Genomic DNA, 24,816 nt, shown 5'->3' on the forward strand with positions numbered 1-24,816 from the left:
CGAGATAGAAATATTCAAAAAGTTAGAGAATGCCTTAGAATTGTCACGAGAATCAAGAATAACGTTGTTTGTTTTAAATTATACTATTTGCTCGATTGTAATCGTCTGTTTGGACTCACACTCAACAAACTTTTCTGAATCGAACTGTTTATCGAATATTTCTAAACTCACTTCTCAAAACTATCATATTAAGCAAAAGAAAACACTAAGAACCAGAAAAACTTTCATATTATTTTTATTTTTTATTTTCGTTTTTTAGGAAAATAGGAAAACAAAAAGTAACGTGTGAACCAAATAAAGTCAAAACAGCAGAAAAAATTCTAAATCTAAACAGTCAGTAAACAACACATAATGTTACTATATATACCTCTCTACAGCTGGTTCATGTTGAACAGTTATATAACACGTAGTGTTAATAACTATACCTCTCTCTACAGGTGGTTCATGTTGGACAGTTATATAACACGTAGTGTTACTATATATACCAATCTCTCCAGCTGGTTCATGTTGGACAGTTATATAACACGTAGTGTTACTAATTATACTTCTCTCTACAGCTGGTTCATGTTGGACAGTTACACAGCACGTAGTGTTACTAATTATACCTGTCTACAGCTGGTTCATGTTGCACAGATATATAACACGTAGTGTTACTAATTATACCTCTCTATACAGCTGGTTCATGTTGGACAGTTACACAGGACGTAGTGTTACTAATTATACCTCTCTAAAAGACAAGCCCAAGAGTTGGCGATGGGTGGTGATGACTAGTTGCCTTCCCTCTGGTCTTACACTGCAAAATTAGGGACGGCTAGCGCAGATAGTCCTCGAGTAGCTTTACGCGAAATTAAAAAAAAACAACCAAACCAAATGTAAAAAAAACGAAATTTTCTGTTAGTTTCGAAGCAAAAGATATCTTATTTAAAACATAATTGTTATAATATAGTCCTGTCTTTATCAACATGTAGATATTTACATATGTTAAAGTAATAACAAAGACCAAAACGTTTCAAAGATAATTAATGTAGCATTCTTGCCGAATCAGTTCTCAATTTTTGTTGCTTAGATATCTAACATTTGAAAAGAGTAGAATTTGTCAAAGCCGAAATTCTACGAACGACGAAACGACTTTCAGAAAAAATAATTACATTTTGTTCATTCGATGTTATACCTGCGGCTGTTTGTTACAATAACTTCTATTATAGATAAAACGTACATCGTTGAAAGTTACTAGACATTTTTCCTATATTACATACATTAAATCAAAATGTTACATGAACTAACTAATTTCTAAATGTACTCACATATAAGTAGAAGAAATTTCGTCATTACTCGACAAACGAGCATACAGTTACTTCTGATTTATTTTGTTTCAAAATATCTCACGTTTTTCTTCCAAATTATTCGTAAAAGCAGTTTTTATTTTCTGGTTTATCTACATCGTAGCGGCCTCTAGCTTGATGCTGCACAAAAATAAAAAAAAAACAACAATGAAATAGTAATTATGGGATAAGTGTAATTGATAGCTCAAACTCAACATACAGCCATTTAAGAAGAAAACCAGTACACTAACGAATTACGATTAACCATTGAGTTGCGTTATACAATATACAGTAAATGCATTTCATATTACAGATGTTCGTTTATCCTTTCTTTGGTTATGCAATGTGATATTTTACTGACAGATATTTACAACCGTCACATACGTTTATCTAACTAATAGTTCCACAAAAGACAAAACACCCCAGAACTGGTCAAATTTACGTTAAAAACATCTGGATATTCAAAATATTATCTTCGTTTTATACTCACCTTATTATATCTGGATCTTTCGTCACATTTCTGTTGGCTATACTCAACTTGAGAAATGAGTTACGTTTCGTTGGACGAGTTTGGTTTATATTTTACTACAATCGTACTTAACATAAGCCAAAAATAACTTGTGAACCGTTAACTCATTCATGCAAGCGACATAGATGAATACTTAGGCCTTATTGTAATATTTCTTTCTGCGTTATGTTTTTACGTCACAGCGTTTTATGTGTAGAAATACTTCACTTGCGCTACCTGGAAATTGTACATCGTGTTTGCTGCCCTTTTAAAGAAATATCTCAATTCTGTGCTAAATGGGAAATAAAATGTTTAATTTTTCAAGGCCTAATCCACCAATAGGAGAAGAATTTTTATTTTTCCTGTTCTTATACAATATATTAACTATATTTTATACAATATATTAACTATATTTTATACAATATATTAACTATATCTTATACAATATATTAACTATATCTTATACAGTATATTAACTAATTATATTTTTCAAATAATGCACAAATAAGGGTTTCAGATCGTTGTTCAAAATTTGTAATTCTATCAAATCGGACTTGAATTTCAAAATTATCTTTGGAATTCTAAATAGTCATCACAGTAGTTATGTAAACAGTAAATTTAAACATCATAACCAAAGTAAACACAAAATATAAACAATGAATGTTTCAACAACATAAGGACTAAAATAAATAACAAAATTAATCAATAGGCCTCTCCACATCATTAGGACCTTTTGGCATTGTTATAATATCTATAACACCGTTTGGAAATATAATTTTGAAAGTAAACCTATAACTATAGGTAAGGCTGAATTTTACGGCCCTCAGTATATAAGGTGAAATGATTTTTTTTTCCTTTGTCACTGTAAACTTGACAATTATTTATAAGATGAAATAGTGTTTGAATCACAAACCAAACATGCTCTATTCATTGGCAAAAGAGTAGCCCAAGAGATGGTGGTGGGTGGTGATGACTAGTTGCCTTCCCTCTAGTCTTACATTGCCAAATTAGGGATGGCTAGCGCAGATTGCCCTTGTGTAGCTTTGAGCGCAATTGAAAAACAAACCAAAAACAATCTAAATGTAAAATATTTTAAAATGACAAAAACATTTCTTTATGTTATATACTTTATGAAAAAATCTGATAAAAATTAATTAATTATAATTATTGTCATTCTCTCCTTTTTGTGTAAAATAAATCCCCCACTAGGACAGCGGTAAGTCTTTAGATTTACAACGCTAAAATCAGCGGTTCGATTTTCCTCGGTGAACATAGCAAATAACCCGATGTGGCTTTGCTCTAAGAAAACACGCATTAGAAACGAGGTAACGTTAAAAGTTCTTAACTAAAAATAATTTTTTAAAGAATTATAAATGTTATTAATAATTGCTATTTAAATGGTATTTAAATAATCCTTAAACTAACAACAAATTAGGGAGTCGAGTTTTTACTTAACTTTCTGGGCAAGGTTGCTTTACAATCTGTATCAAAAAATATCTTTAACATAGGCATTCTACAACGAACGTTGCGAAGTCCAATAATTATTAAACTTATATAAATGTACCAAAAATGCAATTTTTATAAATCCAACGTAGAAAAACGTTCTACAAATTAAACTATAAGAAATCACGTGCAACTACAAGAAAAAAAAATCCGTCAATAAATCGAACAAAAAAACCGTACCAATAAAGTTGAAACTTGCACACTCTAATAAAGAAAGACTTCCTTCAAGCACAAGAAAGAAACATATTCTACATGTCTAATAATTAGAAATCACGTACAAGTTAAACAGAGCTTTTGAAAACAACGTTTTTTATCTATTTTTATCAGTTACCAAGAGGCCTTCCGTTCAATTTCAGAACAAGTCAGTTGAATAAAGAAAGAGAAAACACTCTGAAAACTTGCTATACGTAAGAAAGGTGTGGTTTAAACTCAGAAACACTGCAGTTAGCCCCCAAGTGGCATGTCTGCTGACGTGCAACGCTAGAAATCGAGTTTCGATACTCGTGGTGAGCAGAGCACACATCACCCATTGTGTAGCTTTCTGTTTAATTAAAAAAGAAATACTGTAGTTGAGTTTCCATAGAAACATTACAAAATTGATTTCCACTGTTGTTGTTTTTTCCATCAGAGGTTTATATTCAGTCTTTCGACATTCTAAGTTAGGATGTCGTCTACTTAACCTCCTCAGTGTCTAAATTATTTAATTAATCTGTGTAAGTCCTGAGTCATTTCGACATTCTAAGTTAAGATGTCGTCTACTTAACCTCCTCAGTGTCTAAATTATTTAATTAATCAGTGTAAGTTCTGAGTCATTTCGACATTCTAAGTTAAGATGTCGTCTACTTAACCTCCTCAGTGTCTAAATTATTTAATTAATCTGTGTAAGTCCTGAGTTATTTCGACATTCTAAGTTGGGATGTCGTCTACTTAACCTCCTCAGTTTCTAAATTATTTGATTAACCTGTGTAAGTCCTGAGTTATTGACTTAACCTATCTGTGTTACTAATAATCAGATTCAAACATTGAAATCTTGTATAAATCTGACACAATCTCCGAGTTAAGCAAACTTTCTTGAGGTATTGATTCAGCACACCAAACCATGAGTCAATCTTCCGAATTTTTACGTTATTGCCCTAGCCCGCCTATATAAATATATATAGGTGTCTACCTATTATTTTTACCTCTTTATAATTTGCTAGCTTTATTAATCTGTCTTTCACACCTTAACTCTGACTGTACGACCTAAGCCAGTCATACAGAGCCCCTATTAATATATTATTCTACACACTAACTATGAGCATAAGAACGTAAGCTCTTTTTCTCTCTTCCCTAACTTCTGTTACGTCAGGCTTTCCATCATTCAGGTTTTATTTAGCTCTTCCTTAACCTTAAAGAATTTGAGTCTGTTTTGTTTCCAACGATTTCTCAGGACCTAAAAACAAAAATCTGTTGTATCCTCTCTGTGTAACGTTCTTACTCCTTGTAAGTATCAGCTCCTTATTAGTATCAGCTCCTTGTAAGTATCAGTTCCTTGTTAGTCTTTAGGTTGTGATACAGAATGGGATCAGATAAAGTATTCTGGGATAATTTTGTTTGAAGCTTTTACATTTCTACAAAATGTTAGGCCCCTACATGGCCAGGTGGTTAAGACACTTGACTCGACTCGTAATCCGAGGGTCGCGGGTTCGAATCCCTGTCACACCAAACATGCTCGCCCTTTCAGCCGTGGTGGCGTTATAATGTGATTCTAGTATTCGTTGGTAAAAGAGTAGCCCAAGAGTAGACGGTGGGTGGTGATGACTAGCTGTCTTTTCTCCAGTCTTACATTGCTAAATTAGGGATGGCTAGTGCAGATAGCCCTCGTGAAGCTTTACGAGAAATTCAAACCAAACCCCCAAAATGTTTTATTTTCTGCCTGACCTAAAGAATTACTATTTTATGTTAATGTACAAAGAGTTACTTTCATTTAAACGTTCTGTTGATATAATTTTTAGCTTTGTTTTATTTCGTTCCATATGGATCACATAATGTTACCATGGATCACATAACGTTACCATGAATCACATAATGTTACCATGGATCACATAATGTTACCGTGGATCACATAACGTTACCATGGATCACATAATGTTACCATGGATCACATAATGTTGCCGTAGATCACATAACGTTACCATGGATCACATAATGTTACCATTGATCACATAGTGTTACCATGGATCACATAATGTTACCATGGATCACATAATGTTGCCGTGGATCACATAATGTTACCATAGATCACATAACTTTACCATTGATCACATAATGTTACCATGGATCACGTAGTGTTACCATGGATCACATAACGTTACCATGGATCACATAATGTTACCATGGATCACATATCGTTACCATGGATCACATAACGTTACCATGGATCACATAATGTTACCATGGATCACATAACGTTACCATGGATAACATAATGTTACCATGGATCACATAGTGTTACCATTTTGATTTCTACATTTTTATTAGATCTCATATTTAACTCTTTGTATGGGTTTTTATTTATTAATTTGCCAAAGCTACCATACAAGTCAAACTTTACATGACAATAAAAAGCAACAATAACTGGTTTGAATAACCAGTCTAGGATCTGATAAAAGAAATAACATAACCATTACAAATAACATTAAACAGATATTACGTCAATCTACTATTTCCAATGCAAAATAGCGTCAAGATTTCTTTTGTTCGTAGAACATACATACAGTTTATTGTGATGCTTTCAATAAAATGTTTTGTTTGTTTTAGGATATTTATCCAAACTCAAAAAAAAGTTTTTAGTGAAGAATAACACCCATATTTTTTAACTTATTAACTAGAGGGAAGGAAGTTAGTCAACAACACCTACCTCCAACTCTTGGGCTACTTTTGCCTCTTATATCACACTGACTGCACGGAAGTGCGAGAGAGAATCTTGCAACTGCAAACCTGGAACTCTCCGTTTCATACTCCGAGCACGATAAGCCTTATAAAGTTGATGTAACGAATTATCACATGCATCAAACGCTAGTAAGTGTGTTAGTTTGACAATTCATAGAAGCACCTGCCACTGTGTCTGTGAAAAAGGTTCGACCCGAGTTTGAACCTTTAACTGTTTCAAATAACAAACGATTAGAAAATAAATATCAACAGAAAAAGTCAGTTTGTGTTAATTATAGACATAAATAAGTTTAAATATTGAGGAGATTTTATCAAAATATCGAAAAAACAGTTTATGTTAGGAAAACAGTAACTAAAGAAAAACGTGTTTATTTTTTGACGTTGACTGATTTTTCGAAATGAGGAATCAAACTGCAGCTTTATAACACAAAAATGTTGAAAGTCCAACAGTTTTATTCGACTTAGCCCCCACAGTGGCTCAGCGGTATGTCTGCGGACTTACAACGCTAAAAACCGGGTTTTGATACCAAAACAACAATTTATTCGACTTAACCGAACTGTTCGATCTTGTAAGAATCAATACTTACCCCATGTCGGCGGACAGTAAAAGTTTGATTCGATTCAAAACAACAATTTATTCGACTTAACCGAACTGTTCGATCTTGTCAACTTATCCCTGAATCGATTCAAAACAACAATTTATTCGACTTAACCGAACTGTTCGATCTTGTAAGAATCAATACTTATCCCCTGTCGGCGGACAGTGAAAGTTTGATTCGATTCAAAACAACAATTTATTCGACTTAACCGAACTGTTCGATCGATTGTGTTCGATCTTGTAGGCGGACAGTGAAAGTTTGATTCGATTCAAAACAACAATTTATTCGACTTAACCGAACTGTTCGATCTTGTAAGCATCAATACTTATCCCCTGTCGGCGGACAGTGAAAGTTTGATTCGAAATATTATATTATTTCTAAAACGCTCTACTCGTTTAAATACTTTTGGAATTAAAACTGTTAGGCAGAGCTGTACAGAGTAAATTGACAACAAATTAAACAGGCTAATTGAAAATCCAATTACAGACAGATAATATTTGGTTAACGAGCTACGGCAACGTGAAATATTTAATTAATACGAAATTACTTACTTTCAAGCTCCAGCTAATGAAAAATTACCTTTATTACTTAACATAATGTCAACATTACCCACGTGGCCAAAGCAAAGCTGTGGAGACGCATTAGACTAATTAAGCTCTTATCAGTTAAACACTTCTGTAATCACGCCACTCTCAGGAAGTCAGACCCATCTGTTCTTCTTTACAGTTTGAATTTCAACATAACGAACTTTCATGGTTAACAAACATATATTATCCAAGAAGAAAAACACGTGTAAATGAAAATATATCCGTCAGAACAGAAGAAATAAGATGTAGCGATTGTTTATCACTTGTTTTTAAACACTAAACACGTTGTCCAAATGGTGTTTCTTTGTTTTTCAGGAATATAGAAGAAGAAAAAAATCCTTAAACTTTACAGTGTATTTTATATTGACCTCCATATCACTAATACCTTTTGTAGTATGAGATCTGATAAAACGATCAAAGTCCATCGGTTTTCATACACGTGGGAACCCACTGTCATTTAAAGACCTAATTAGTGCTTTAGATAAAGGGTAAATCATTTTATAGTTTAGTGGTTCTGGTCGGTAAACGCTCTTCTCATTGGAGATATAATATTTTCACTTGAATGAAACAATCTGATATACTTGTTGGAATCTTTGCTAACAATGTTGAGTTTTTGTGTACTTGTAATCAGAGCTTCAAAAGATAAGGTTACGTAAATGACTAGAAACGTCAGTTTCTGTTCAAACCAGTCACTCTAAACGTTCTATTCTATTTTGTTTGTTCACAACCATGTCTCACTTTTTGTAAGTCAACTAACAAAAATGCACTTCTCGAATTCTCTCAACTTCACTGACATTGACTTCACCAAACATAACTACAGTGATGGCCAGCTTATTTGGGTCCGAGTCCCTGACTGGGAAATGGGAGTTAAAATTTTAGCATTTATACCTTTAATATTTTTAGGATTTTTTGGAAACAGTGCCATAATCGTGGTGGTGGTGCAGATCCGCAGCATGAGAACATGCACCAATTTATTTATAACTAATATGGCTGTGGCTGACCTACTGACGGTTCTCTTCAGCTCCTGGAGTTACTTAATATACGATTTCTACCAGAACTACATCCTTGGTCGCTTTTGTAAAGTGGAAGGTTTTATTCAAGGTAAGAAACTCTGTTCAGTTGGTAACCAACAGTCGCATGAGATATTAGTACCGCACAGCAAGGTTCAATCCAAGGTAATTACTTTGTTCTGTTGGTGCACCATAACCAAATGTTATGTCAGTTCCACACAAGAAGGTTTAATACAAGTTAATTATTCTGTTTTGTTGGTACACCATAACCAAATGTTATGTTTGTTCCACACAAGAAGGTTTAATCCAAGTTAATTATTCTGTTCTGTTGGTACACCATAACCAAATGTTATGTTAGTTCCACACAAGAAGGTTTAATCCAAGGTAATTATTCTGTTCTGTTGGTACGCCATAACCAAATGTTATGTTAGTTCCACACAAAAAGGTTTAATCCAAGGTAATTATTCTGTTCTGTTGGTGCACCATCACCAAATGTTATGTTAGTTCAACACAAGAACGTTTAATCCAAGGTAATAATTCTGTTCTGTTGGTACACCATAACCAAATCTTATGTTACTTCCACACAAGAAGGTTTAATCCAAGGTAATTATTCTGTTCTGTTGGTGCACCATAAGCAAATGTTATGTTAGTTCAACACAAGAAGGTTTAATCCAAGTTAATTATTCTGTTCTGTTGGTACACCATAACCAAATGTTATGTTAGTTCCACACAAGAAGGTTTAATCCAAGGTAATTATACTGTTCTGTTGGTGCACCATAACCAAATGTTGTGTTAGTTCCACACAAGAAGGTTTAATCTAAGTTAATTATTCTGTTCTGTTGGTAAACCATAACCAAATGTTATGTAAGTTCCACACAAGAACGTTTTATCCAAGGTAATTATTCTGTTCTGTTGGTGCACCATAACCAAATGTTATGTTAGTTCCACACAAGAAGGTTTAATCCAAGTTAATTATTCTGTTTTGTTGGTACACCATAACCAAATGTTATGTCAGTTCCACACAAGAAGGTTTAATCTAAGTTAATTATTCTGTTCAGTTGGTACACCATAACCAAATGTTATGTTAGTTCCACACAAGAACGTTTAATCCAAGTTAATTATTCTGTTCTGTTTGTACACCATAACCAAATGTTATGTTAGTTCTACACAAGAAGGTTTAATCTAAGTTAATTATTCTGTTCTGTTGGTACACCATAACCAAATGTTATGTTAGTTCCACACAAGAAGGTTTAATCCAAGTTAATTATTCTGTTCTGTTGGTACACCATAACCAAATGTTATGTTAGTTCCACACAAGAAGGTTTAATCCAAGGTAATTATTCTGTTTTGTTGGTACACCATAACCAAAGGTTATTTTAGTTCCACACAAGAAGGTTTAATCCAAGTTAATTATTCTGTTCTGTTGGTACACCATAACCAAATGTTATGTTAGTTCCACACAAGAAGGTTTAATCCAAGTTAATTATTCTGTTCTGTTGGTACACCATAACCAAATGTTATGTTAGTTCCACACAAGAAGGTTTAATCCAAGTTAATTATTCTGTTCTGTTGGTACACCATAACCAAATGTTATGTTAGTTCCACACAAGAAGGTTTAATCCAAGGTAATTATTCTGTTCTGTTGGTAAACCATAACCAAATGTTATGTTAGTTCCACACAAGAACGTTTAATCCAAGGTAATTACTGTGTTCTGTTGGTTAACCATAACCAAATGTTATGTTAGTTCCGCAAAAGAAAGTTTAATTCAAATTAATTATTCAGTTCTGTTGGTACACCATAACCAAATGTTATGTTAGTTCCGCACAAGAAGGTTTAATTCAAGTTAATTATTCTGTTCTGTTGGTACACCATAAGCAAATGTTATGTTAGTTCCACACAAGAAGGTTTAATCCAAGTTAATTATTCTGTTCTGTTGGTACACCATAACCAAATGTTATGTTAGTTCCACACAAGAAGGTTTAATCCAAGGTAATTATTCTGTTCTGTTGGTAAACCATAACCAAATGTTATGTTAGTTCCACACAAGAACGTTTAATCCAAGGTAATTACTGTGTTCTGTTGGTTAACCATAACCAAATGTTATGTTAGTTCCGCAAAAGAAAGTTTAATTCAAATTAATTATTCAGTTCTGTTGGTACACCATAACCAAATGTTATGTTAGTTCCGCACAAGAAGGTTTAATTCAAGTTAATTATTCTGTTCTGTTGGTACACCATAAGCAAATGTTATGTTAGTTCCACACAAGAAGGTTTAATCCAAGTTAATTATTCTGTTCTGTTGGTACACCATAACCAAATGTTATGTTAGTTCCACACAAGAAGGTTGAATTCAAGTTAATTATTCTGTTCTGTTGGTACACCATAACCAAATGTTATGTTAGTTCCACACAAGAAGGTTGAATTCAAGTTAATTATTCTGTTCTGTTGGTACACCATAACCAAATGTTATGTTAATTCCACACAAGATGGTTTAATCCAAGTTAATTGATTAAGTATGGTGCTCAGTAGATATTCCACTACAACTACTGACAATAAATCCAAATTATGTCAGGACAATAAATGTTCAAACACAAGTAATGACTTTACGAAGTGTAAAGTTTCTATTAATTCACTAAACAATATACTAGTTTGAAAATAATTTAATTTTTGCCCTGAATTATGTTTTGAAACATTGTGTTACATCAATAAATTGAGCCCGGTATGGTCAAGCGTGTTAAGGCGTTTGACTCGTAATCTGAGGGTCGCGGGTTCACATCCCGGTCGCACCAAACATGCTCGTCCTTTCAGCCGTGGGGACGTTATAATGTGACGGTCAATCCCACTATTCGTTGGTAAAAGAGTAGCCCAAAAGTTTGTGGTGGGTGGTGATGACTAGCTGCCTTCCCTCTAGTCTTACACTCCTAAATTAGGGACGGCTAGTGCAGATAGCCCTCGTGTAGCTTTGTGCGAAATTCTAAAACAAACAAACATCAATAAATGAAATGGTTATTTTCCTGCTATATCTACTTCATGTAATCTTCCAAAAGTAGTTATTTTTATAATGCTCTATAACGTAATAATTTGAAGCAAGCCATTATTCTGAGTGGTTATTTTCCTTAAAAAATATTGTATAACCTCACTAATTAAAGTGACATGAGTAGGTGCTTAGGGCGCTCGATCCGTAATCTGAGGGTCGCGGGCTCGAACCCCTGTCCCACCAAACGAGCTGGCCATTTCACTCGTGGGGGCGTTATAAAATTACGGTCAATCTCACTATTCTTTATTAAGAAGTAACCCAAGAAGTAGATTTTAGTTCTACAGTATTTCTATCTTCTTTTAATGTAATTCCATGACATTATTTATACTCAGGCAGAACAGTAATTTTTTTTACTTATGGAGTTGTGACGTGGAAGGTTTATATAGCGATATTCACATGTAATTTATTATATTTTGTTTTCATTCAATATAAAGCAACAAGTAATCAGTGATGTCGAGAAACCCACTTGTTGAGAAATTTATATGCAAAAACGGCTCGTTTGGGTTGAGAAAATATTTTACATAGAAGAGTGAACAACGTTTCGACCTTCTTCGGTCATCGTCAGGTTCACAAAGAAAGAGGTAACTGACCGGAAGCTGACCACATGTTTGAAAGGGGTTGTGTAACTGTGTGTCGAAATGTAGAGGGCGGTATTAGATGTTTGAATATATAATTTTATTTATTTTATTATATTAATATAGGTATAAAGGCGTTCCTTTATATTGGTTTATTTTGGGTTTAAGCTGTTGTATAAGTAAGGCTTCTTTAATTTTGCGTTTGTTTATGTTTGTTTCTTTATTTAGTATTTGAGTGTTTTCTATGGTTATGTTGTGTTTATTTGACTTGCAGTGTTCGAAAACGTGTGAAGGTGACTTTTTATGTTCTTTGAATCTGGTTTCCATTTTTCTACTTGTTTCTCCAATATAGAAGTCGTGGCAGTTATCACATTGTATTTTATAAATAATGTTTGTGTTGTGTTTGTCAGTGTAGTTTTTACATAGTATAGACCTCAGTTTTGTGCCCGGTTTTTGAATAAATTTGGTATTAACTGGAATGTCATATTTTGTTACTAATTTTTGCCAAATGTTGGTTATTTGTTTGATGATGTCAGGAATATATGGTATGTAGCAGTATATGGTTTCGTGATTTTTTGATTCGTGAGATATATTTATTTTTGTTGGTTGATTTTGCTTTCTGTCCAGGTGTGTGCTTATAATGGTTTTCTACGGTTTGTGGAGGAAACTTATTGATGTTGATGAAGTATTGTTTTATTTTGTCTAATTCATCGTTAATTTTATCTGGTGAGCATAGTTTTATGGCTGTGTTTATTTGGTTTCTTAGTATGTTGAGTTTTTGTTTTGTTTCATGTGCTGAGTCCCAAGGAATGTATAGTCCAGTCTGGGTGATTTTTTGGTGGATTTCTGTTTTGAATGTGTGTCAGTTCTTGTAATTTTGAGGTTAAGAAATGATATTTGATTGCTTTCTTCCTGTTCACATGTGAAGTTAATGTTGGGATGTATAGAGTTAATGTGATTGAAAAAATTAAGTATGTGTTCTGTAGATTTGAATCCCGCAACTGTGTCATCTACACATCTGTACCAGTATAGTGGTGGATGTAATGCTGTGTTAATTGCTTGTGTTTCAACTTGTGTCATAAAAATATTGGCTAGAACTGGTGATACTGGATTGCCCATGCTTAGGCCATTTGTTTGTATATAGTTTTGGTTGTTGAACATGAAGTTGGTCTTTATCGTGGTGAATTCTATGAGGGTTGCTAACTGGTTACTGGGAATTTCTATAGTTGGGTTAGGGTCTCGGATATAGAGTTCTAAGGCTATCTTGCAGGCTTCAGTGGTTGGAACTTCTGTAAAGAGGGATATAACATCGAAACTGGCCATTAAGGCTTTATGATTAAGTTGATTTAGATTAGACTTGAAATTAAAAGAGTCTTTGATGAATGAGCTGGCTGATGTTACATATTTAGAGAATGCCCATGCTATGTATTTACCAAGATTGTAATTAAACGATTCATATGTGGACATTATTGGTCGTAATGGACAATCTGGTTTATGAGGTTTGGGGATGCCGTATATTTGCGGTGTGCGTGAGTCGGTTTTACGTAGGTAGGAATAAAGTGTTTGTGAAATTGTGTTGGCTTTTTTCATTTGTAGTAGTAATTTGTTCAGTTGCGTCTCGTGTGTCTTTGTTGGATTTGTGTGTATTGGTTTAAATTTGTTCGTGTCTGATAAGATGTTATTCATTTTTGGATGTATTCATTCATGTTCATTATGACTATAGCGTTACCTTTATCTGCTTTTAGAATTTTTATGTTTTGTCTTGTTTTAGGTTTTTAATGGAATTAATGTCTCTTTTTGTAAGGTTGTTTTTTAGTTTTCTGTTTTGTGAAATTATGTTGATGGTTTTGTGAGAAAATTCTTTGAAAAAATCGTTTAAGATGTTGTTTTTAGGTGTTTCTGGAAAATATAAATTTGTAATTTTACCTGGGAAGTTTGGCTGTTGGATGTCAATAAAATTATCTAAGTTGTCTTCTTTCTGTTGGTTGTGTTTGGTTGTTTCCTTGTTTTTCTTCTCTGTAGAAAGTATCACAAGTCTCCTGGCTAAATCTTCTAAACATGTTTTGATTTCTATGGTTGGAATGTACCTAGGTGCTATTGCGAAGTTGAGTCCTTTGTTAAGTAGATGTATCTCGTCTGTGTTTAATTGTCGGTCGGATCTGTTAATTATGAGGTTAGTCAACGGTTTGTTGTTTATGTGTCTTTTCTGTTGTTTGCATCTTAGTTTTTCTAGTTTTTTGTTGTGGCAGATCTTTTTGTCTCTGTCGTTCTTAGTATTGATTTCGTTTATGTTTCGTTGTATAAGTCCGTAAATCTCTGGTTTAATGCAGCATGCCAGTTGATGGTCTAGGTTCATTTTTTGTTTTTGTAAGTCATGTAGTTCTTTGTATTTTGTGTTTAACATGGCTTTAAGTAGTTTTTTCTGTAAATTTTTGATAATGTTTGTGCATGTATTAAAATTTTTTGAAAGTTTTACCTTTACAAAATTAGGGGTTAGTTGTTCTTTTCTACATTGTTGAATAAAATAAATGTCATTTCTTCTATTAATAATTCGTTGGTTTAAATACCTATATTAATATAATAAAATAAATAAAATTATATATTCAAACATCTAATACCGCCCTCTACATTTCGACACACAGTTACACAACCCCTTTCAAACATGTGGTCAGCTTCCGGTCAGTTACCTCTTTCTTTGTGAACCTGACGATGACCGAAGAAGGTCGAAACGTTGTTCGCTCTTCTATGTAAAATATTTTCTCAACCCAAACGAGCCGTTTTTGCATATAAAAAAGCAACAAGTAATTAAGTAGAACTATTAAAAACAAACAAATTACCTAGTTTTTAAAATTTAAATTGATTTTTTGTTTGTTTGTTTGTTTCTTATTTCGCGTCAAGCTTCAGGAGGGCTATCTGCGCTACCCGTCCCTAATTTAGCAATGTAAGACTAGAGGGAAGACAGCTTCTCATCACCACCCACTGCCAACCCTTATATTACTCTTTTACCAACGAATAGTGGGATTGACGGCCACATTATAACGCCCCCACGGCTAAAAAGGCGATCATGTTTAGTATGACTGGGACTCAAACCCGCGATCTTCGGGTTACGAGTCGAGCGACCTAATCACCTAGCTATAGAGGGCCTTTTATTTTGAATGGTATACATTTCAAGATGGCGTCTAAAGTTTATTTGTGTTTCAGTGATGTGCCTACTTTCCAGTGCCTTTTCCCTCATTGTTATATCATGTGACCGACTTCTGGGGATTGTTTTTCCCTTCTCTCGTCGACTCTCAAAACGACAAGCTCTTATCATCATCGTCTGTATTTGGATATCAGCTATAGCTTGTGCTACTCCTCTCGCCATCTGGCGGTCATTATCAGAACGACAATGGGCTGATCACTTGGAGGTGAGTGGAAAGTGAAACAGATTAACTAACGTAATTAGAGGAAAAAAAAACAAGGTAAAAAATGAGAAATAACTGTATATATATATATGTATATATACAAGTAATAACAAATTAATTATGTGTATATATACAAGTAATAACAAATTAATTATGTATATATATACAAGTAATAAAAAATTAATTATATATATATATACAAGTAATAACAAATTAATTATATATATATATACCAAGTAATAACAAATTAATTATGTGTATATATATATAAAAGTAATAACAAATTATATATATATATATATATACAAGTATTAACAAATTAATTATGTATATATATATACAAGTAATAACAAATTAATTATGTATATATATATACAAGTAATAACAAATTAATTATATATATACAAGTAATAACAAATTAATTATGTATATATATATACAAGTAATAACAAATTAATTATATATATATATACAAGTAATAACAAATTAATTATGTATGTATATATATACAAGTAATAACAAATTAATTATGTATATATATAAACAATAATAACAAAGTAATTATGTATATATATATATACAAGTAATAACAAATTAATTATATATATATATACAAGTAATAACAAATTAATTATATATATATACAAGTAATAACAAATTAATTATGTATATATATATACAAGTATTAACAAATTAATTATGTATATATATATACAAGTAATAACAAATTAATTATATATATACAAGTAATAACAAATTAATTATATATATACAAGTAATAACAAATTAATTATGTATATATATATACAAGTAATAACAAATTAAGTATGTATATGTATATACAAGTAATAACAAAATAATTATATATATATATATATATAACAGAAATAGACATTTCAACACACACACATATATATATGTAACAACAAAGATAGTCGTATTGATATGTATATGGCCCCCCCAGTGGCTCAGCGATATATCTGCGGACTTACAACGCTGAAAATCACGTTTCGATACCTGTGGTGGGCAGAGCACAGATAGCCCATTGTGAAGCTTTGTGCTTAATTCAAAACAAAGAACAAATGATATATATATATATATATTTAAAAGCAAACATCCTTCCCTCTAGTCTTACACTGCTAAATTAGTGACGGCTATCGCATGTTGCCCTCGTGTAGTTTTGCGCGAAATTCAAAACAAGCTAAACGAACACTTTTCTAACACCAGGAAACTGTAAAGAATATCCAATAAAAGATGTACACGTAAACATAACGTGAATACCTTAAGTAATAACGTATTGAATACATTAAGTTTATTTTTAACTATTTTTAGCAGAAAGTTTCTCTCATGTTTTTAAAACAGTTTGTTTTTAAAGTAATAAAATCATCACATTTCTTTTCAAGTATTTAAACAACTAGGTTTGTTTTGAACTTACCGAAACCGCTTAGAGGCTTAGGTTCAATCTGATGAAAATAGTGAGTTTATTGTCAAACTAATGAAACCGGTGATCTTATTTTTAAGACATTTAAACCAGAAACTGATTCATTAAACCACTGAGAAGTTTAGTTTCCGCCATGTTTTACCCAATTATTATTATTTGTTTTAGATCTGGTGCTCGGAAAACACGAACATGGATCAACTAAAATATTATTGGCTCATTATCTTGACTCTACTCTCCTATCTCCCACTGACTGTGATGACTGTGGCTTATGTTGTCATCATCTGTTCTCTGGATCGTTACGAACAGCAACCGTTTCTGCGAGAAAATCCAATTAAACTGAAGTACCGCAGAAGAGTAAGTTATTCAGTGTCACCTGTCATGGTGGTTCGTGCTGAGTGGCTGAATGTAAGTAAGTTATTATAGTTACGTGGTGTAGCTTTCGGAGTGTATGTGTGTGTGTTTTCTTATAGCAAAGCTACATTGAGCTATCTGCTGAGTCCACCGAAGGGAATCTAACCCTTGATTTTAGTGTTGTGAATCCAAAAACTTACCGGTGTACCAGAGAAGGACTTTGGAGTGGAAGTCATTTCCTGGACAATAAAAGGCATACATCAACAGGCATCGACTGGCTTTCAACATGTCAGAAAAATCACAAGTTGCTTTCGCATTTGGAAGCAAAAGAGAGAGAAAAAAATACTTACGGTGTTTTCTACTAAACTCGGGGGAAGCTCGGGGGAAGGGATACTAAAATATATAAGTTCATCCAAGTGTACAGAAACAAACAAACAAATCCCTCTGTTTTACATTTAATGTTCTTATAGGAGGTTAAGAGACTCCCACAGCGAGACATTTGTTGATTAACGGTTATAAAGTCATGTTAAAATGTTATACAGAATGTTTAATTATTTCTTGGTAAAAATGTTTTTACCAAGTATTTCTGTGAAAATCAATACTTCGTTAAATCACAGTCTAGGAATCATGATATATTAAATTGTGGAATGTAAGACATTCTTAGTTGAACAGTCTAAGAACAGTAATAAATTCTTAGCTGAAGAATTTATGAAACGTGATATATCTAAACTTCTGTTGGAAGTAATATATTGTTAATTGAACAGTGTTATAATCGCGATGTATCTGAACTTCTGTGGAAAGTAATACATCTATTGGATTCATGTCAGAACTTCCACTGGGCCACTTAAGGACACTTTCTTTCTACTTTTAAAACCATCCCATAGTGGCTTCGACTTTGTGTTTCTGGTTATGATCCTGCTAAATGTGAACATTTGACTAAGTTTTAGACTCTTGGTTGACTCAAGGTTATCCTATATGATTTGTCTGTACTTTGCACTATCCAACTTATCCACAATCCTGACATATTATCCTTCTAAATGTGAAGTTTTTACTCCGTTTTAGACTCTTGGTTGACTCAAGGTTTTCCTGTATGATTTGTCTGTACTTTGCACTATCCAACTTATCCACAATCCTGAGATATTATCCTGCTAAATGTGAAGTTTTGACTAAGTTTTACATTCTTGGCTGACTTAAGGTTTTCCTGTATGATTTGTCTGCACTTTGCACTATCCAACTTATCCACAATCCAGACATATTATCCTGCTAAATGTGAAGTTTTGACTAAGTTTTAGACTCTTGGCTGACTTAAGGTTTTCCTGTATGATTTGTCTGTAGTTTGCACTGTCCAACTTATCCACAATCCTAACATATTATCCTGCTAAATGTGAAGTTTTGACTAAGTTTTAGACTCTTGGCTGACTCAAGGTTTTCCTGTATGATTTGTCTGTACTTTGCACTATCCAACTTATCCACAATCCTGACATATTACCCTGCTAAATGTGAAGTTTTGACTCAGTTTTAGACTTTTGGTTGACTCAAGGTTTTCCTGTATGATTTGTCTGTACTTTGCACTATCCAACTTATCCACAATCCTGAGATATTATCCTGCTAAATGTGAAGTTTTGACTAAGTTTTACACTCTTGGCTGACTCAAGGTTTTCCTGTATGATTTGTCTGTACTTTGCACTATCCAACTTATCCACAATCCTAACATCCTCTTCAGTGCTTACTGATGACAAACATCCACATAACATGATGCTGACACCACCATCATTGTACAGTTGAGATGATGATGTCTGGGTGATGTACTGTGCCAGACATAACGCTTTGAATTTAGACCAAAATCCTCAATTTTTGTCTCGTCTAACCACAAAACCTTCTGTCACATGTCTGCAGTATCACTTACATGCTTTGTGAAAAACTCCATACGAGATTTAAAATGGTTGATTTTGAGTAATGGCTTCTTTCTTGCCACTTATCCATACAGACCAGCTTTGTATAGTGACCAGGATATTTGTTTATGTATGCACACTGACTCCCATCTCAGACATGGAACTTTACAAACCTTTCCAAGGCGTCTCAGTTTCATACTTGTCTAGCTGCTTAATTTAAAAGGGTTGCCTGATCTGGGTGGTATGAAACACATACAACATCTTTATAAAGAACTTCACTGTTCTCAAAGGGACACATCTTCTTGTAACCTTCTGATCAGTACTTCTCTACCACTTCATCCCTGACTTCTCTGGATGGTTTCTAGGTCTTCATGGTTAGTTTGATACATCTAAATGTGATTTGTCGATTAAACCTATAAATTTCTCTTAGCCAAAATTAAACCAATTTGGTTACACAGAGTCAGAGACCATCACATTAATATTGTTACCACTTAAACAAATCTTCTGCACGTGAACTGGTTTAACATTGTCGTAGCAAAAGGGCCGAACATTTTTTAAAATTGAGACGATAAAAATTTTCTTTCAAAATCTATCTTACATACATAATATCAGCGTTTTTTTCTCTCTGTCTGACTAGATTATGTAGATTCTTAATATGAAGGTCTATTTGAAAGTTTCATCATTACAAACTCATTCGGCAACAAAATGTGAAAACTTAAGAGAATGTGTGAATACGTTTACAAGCCACTGTACTTTCTGCCTGTAACTAGTCTCACTACTAGCTATATAGATAAGCAAATGTTATCATACTGTTTTGAAAATAATTCGTTGGTTAATTAAAAAAAGAATAGTTCTCATTATTTCTTTAAATAACTTGATGATAACTGTAAAGGAAACACAAAACTTATCAACAGCATGAAGAGTGACTAAGTTCTTGGACTGTAAAACGAAATAATAATTTTCAATCATATAGTTAAAATAATAGTGAAAAATCTAATCTTTACAAGACGAATGAGAACGTGTAAATAGAAACGTATTATAAAGTTATACTACAAGTTTTTATATAATGGCACCTGACACTTATTTAAACATTTCTTTATTTTCATTTTCTCCTTTCTCGCCAGACCATCATCAAGACTAGCTAAACATGTTTTACTGGCTTGTAGGTTAGGACTAACTAAGCATCTTCTATTGGCCTCTAGGTTAGGACTAACTAAACATCTTCTATTGGCTTGTAGGTTAGGACTAACTAAACATCTTCTATTGGCCTCTAGGTTAGGACTAACTAAACATCTTCTATTGGCTTGTAGGTTAGGTCTAACTAAACATCTTATATTGGCTTGTAGGTTAGGACTAACTAAACATCTTGTATTGCCTTGTAGGTTAGAACTAACGACATGTCTTTTATTGCTTGTAGGTTAATACTTACTAGACTTATTTTTATTGACTTGTAGGTTATAAAGATGTTGTTTGTCTACCTCCTCAACTGTTTCTGGTGTTGGTTCACTTTTCAAGTTGTTGTGTTATATCGCCACTTTAAACCAACCAGTTATGAGGTAAATGTTTAGTTCAAGTTGTTATGTCATATCACCATTTAAAATAAACCAACTATAAGGTAGGTGTTTACTTCATGTCTATATGTCGTATCGCCACTTGAAACAACCGACTATGAGATAAGGGTTTAATTAAAGTTATTGTATTATATTATCACTTCAAATCAGCCAACTCTGAAGTAAGAGTTTAATTAAAGTTATTGTATTATATTATCACTTCAAATCAACCAACTATGAGATAAGGGTTTAATTAAACTTATTGTATTATATTATCACTTCAAATCAGCCAACTCTGAGGTAAGAGTTTAATTAAAGTTATTGTATTATATTATCACCTCAAATCAACCAACTATGAGATAAGGGTTTAATTAAACTTATTGTATTATATTATCACTTCAAATCGGCCAACTCTGAGGTAAGAGTTTAATTAAAGTCATTGTGTTATATTTCCACGTCAAATCAACCAATTATGAGGTAAGAGTTTAATTAAAGATATTGCACTGTATTGTACTTTTAGTATGATAGATATTAAGTAGCAAGACATATTCTCTGTTTTTAATTCTGCCAGAACTATGAAATATTTTAAAAGTAAAAAAAAAATGTTTTGAGAGACCTTGTAGATACAAAAATTAGGTAATGTGATTGCTATTAATAATTATTTTATATTTTCATAGGATGTATGTTATTTTATAATGGGTATGTTTATAATAGTAAAGACAATATAGACATTTAGACTCAAAAGCAGAATTTATATGAAAGTTCTTTATAATATTTAAAGATTATAAATAAACTTATTATGGGAAATTACCTTTAAAATTATGGTTATGTAAAAACAGGTGAAACAGTTCATATATATTATAGGTTCTGTGTGTATATATTTATACACGGAACTGTTATCTTAAGGTACGCGGATATTGGAAAGTACAGTGTATGTAAAAGTGGACTATAGACCTCACAGAATGAAGTGATGAAGGTAAGTACTGTGTAGGTGAGGTTAAACTATAGATCGCACTGTATGGAGTGATGAGGGTATATAAAGAGGAATTAATTATATCGCGTTTCGTTGTAGATTTATGGTTACCTAATGTTTCCTTGTTAACGATAAGGGTTCTTCTAAATCATCCATTCATACAAATATGTTGAGATCTGAAACACAAAATTCTAACGTTTGTTTACCTCGATATCAATTGTTTTTGATCAGTTATGTGATGTGTAATTTTATCGTCATGTGAAAATATCTGCTCAAGGAAACATAAACATATTATTTTTAACTTTCAGTTGCCGAACTGGTACAGACGTGTGTTCTTCGTGGCCCATCTATTCACTTATGCAAACGGAGCTATTAACCCAATCATCTATGGTGCTTGCAGTGAGAATTTTAGAAAAGGATTTCGTCTAATATTTTCGTGCTTCTATCAGAAAAATCAAGTGACGCCAACGCTCCCTGACAACAAACGCCACAATAATAATAAAAACCAAAGATATCGTCATAACCAATTGACTGATCCAAATGAAGAAAGACAGAAACAGCAAATTGAAAGGAAACAGAGAACAAACGAGTAAATACTGTAGAACAAAATCGTTATGAAAATAATAGAGATATCCAACTTAGTGTTATGTGTGATGATATTAGATTAGCTGAATAGAAACTAAGTGTTATGTTTGATTACTAGTAAATTAGCTGAATAGAAACTAAGTGTCATGTTTGATTGATAGTAATTTAGCTGAATAGAAACTAAGTGTTATGTTTGATTGATAGTAATTTAGCTGAAGAGAAACTAAGTGTTATGTTTGATTACCAGTAAATTAGCTGAATAGAAACTAAGTGTTATGTGTGATTGATAGTAAATTAGCTGAAGAGGAATTAAGTGTTATGTTTGATTGATAGTAAATTAGCTGAATAGAAACTAAGTGTTATGTGTGATTGATAGTAAATTAGCTGAAGAGGAACTAAGTGTTATGTTTGATTGATAGTAAATTAGCTGAATAGAAACTAAGTGTTATGTTTGATTGATAGTAATTTAGCTGAAGAGGAACTAAGTGTTACGTATGGGTATTCGAAGAACTGATAATCATATAATGACTGAAACCTGAATCATCATTGATTTTGGGATGTTGAGAAATATACCGTTACCTTGGTAATTTTGTGTTATTACTCCAGTATATACGAGGTGTGATCAACAAGTTCTAACACCTCACTTTTATTCCGAAAAATAATGTACATACAAGAGTATAATATGCTATATCCTTCAAAGTGATCTCCTCCATCTGAACATTTATTCAATGTTCCTGCCATTTTCGGGAGGAATGCTGGAAGTCATCAACTGTCATATAACTAAGTTCTGTAGTCATCAACTGTTATATAACTAAGTTCTGCTTTCACATGATTATGGATGGTTGGAATGTCATCAAATGTTCATCAACTCATATAATTGAGTTCTCTAGTCATCAACTGTTATATAACTAAGTTCTGTAATCATCAACTGTTATATAACTAAGTTCTGCTTTCACATTATTATACATGGTTGGAATGTCATCAAATGTTCATCAATTGTTATATAACTAAATTCTGCTTTCATTTTATTATGGATGGTTGGAATGTCATCAAATGTTCATCAACTGTTATATAACTAAGTTCTGCTTTCACATTATTATTATACATTGTTGGAATGTCATCAAATGTTCATCAACTGTTATATAACTAAGTTCTGCTTTCACATTATTATACATGGTTGGAATGTCATCAAATGTTCATCAACTGTTATATAACTAAGTTCTGCTTTTACATTATTATGGATACTTGGAATGTCATCAAATGTTCATCAACTGTTACATAACTAAGTTCTGTAGTCATCAATTGTTATATAACTAAGTTCTGCTTTCACATTATTATGGATGTTGGAATATCATCAAATGTTCATCAACTGTTATATAACTAAGTTCTACTTTCACATTATTATGGATGTTGGAATATCATCAAATGTCTTTCCTTTCAATTTAATTTTGATTTTTGGAAACAGAAAAGAATGACACGGGGCAAGATCGTGAAAACACGAGGAGTGTGGTATCACGGGAATGTTTTTATCTGCCAACAATTCTTGAACACTCACAGCAGTGTGTGAAGGCGCGTTGTCGTTATGAAGAAACCAGTGACCATTCTCACACAGCTCGTGGCGGTTTCTTCTAACTTTCTTCCTGACGCTAATTAAGACCTCTTTATAAAGGGCCTGGTTAACTGACTGGCCACTTCGATTTTTTTTTCACCCCAACTATCGTTTTATCAGTGAACTATGTCGACGGTCATCTTAAACGTGGACCATTTTTGACTGATTCCCGGCCATCTTGGAAGTGTTTTATCCACTGATAAGTGACATCCTTACTTAAGCACTCATCACCAAAGGCAGTTCTTTACATTTCGAAGATTTCTGTTCCTCCTTTACCATTGTTCACACAGAATATGATACAAACATGTAATTTTTTTACACAGAATATGATACAAACATGTAATATTTTTTCACAGAACATGATACAAACATGTAATTTTTTCACACAAATATGATACAAACATGTGGTTTCTTCACACAGAACTTGATACAAACATGTGGTTTCTTCATGCAGAACTTGATACAAACACGTGGTATCTTCACACAGAACTTGATACAAACATGTGGTTTCTTTACACGGAACTTGATACAAACACGTGGTTTCTTCACGCAGAACTTGATACAAACACGTGGTTTCTTCACACAAAACATGATATAAACACGTGGTTTCTTCACACAGATCTTGATACAAATATGTGGTATCTTCACACAGAACATGATACAAACACGTGGTTTCTTCACACAGAACTTCATACAAACATGTGGTTTCTTCACACAGAACATAATACAAACATGTGGTTTCTTTACACGGAACTTGATACAAACACGTGGTTTCTTCACACAGAACATGATACAAACACGTGGTTTCTTCACACAAAACTTGATACAAACACATTGTTCTTCTTTTCTGTCCATTTATATTACCACAGGGACAAGAGACACGTCTGTCTTTGAACACGTTTTTCACAACACACAAATATAAGGTCTGGAGAAATGGCT

At 32.9% G+C, this 24,816-nt stretch overlaps 2 protein-coding genes across 2 annotated transcripts in view; one reads left to right on the forward strand and one right to left on the reverse strand.

Moving 5' to 3' along the window:
* LOC143257727 (RYamide receptor-like) overlaps positions 1–1,424 on the reverse strand; it is a 31,815-nt gene extending 30,391 nt beyond the window's left edge. The window contains exon 1 of the mRNA XM_076516760.1: positions 1,305–1,424. The gene's annotated coding sequence lies outside the window, so the exon portion shown is untranslated. The remainder of the gene's footprint in view (positions 1–1,304) is intronic.
* Positions 1,425–8,162: 6,738 nt separating this feature from the next.
* Positions 8,163–23,090, forward strand: LOC143256194 (substance-K receptor-like). The gene is made up of 5 exons (XM_076513064.1): positions 8,163–8,551; positions 15,274–15,479; positions 17,083–17,271; positions 20,615–20,716; positions 21,992–23,090. Exons 1-5 carry the CDS (start codon positions 8,212–8,214, stop codon positions 22,274–22,276), a joined length of 1,122 nt encoding a protein of 373 aa, XP_076369179.1. The 5' UTR covers positions 8,163–8,211; the 3' UTR covers positions 22,277–23,090.
* Positions 23,091–24,816: the final 1,726 nt, after the last annotated feature.

This window comes from Tachypleus tridentatus, chromosome 7 (genome assembly GCF_004210375.1).
Source record: "Tachypleus tridentatus isolate NWPU-2018 chromosome 7, ASM421037v1, whole genome shotgun sequence".
Taxonomy (NCBI): domain Eukaryota; kingdom Metazoa; phylum Arthropoda; class Merostomata; order Xiphosura; family Limulidae; genus Tachypleus; species Tachypleus tridentatus.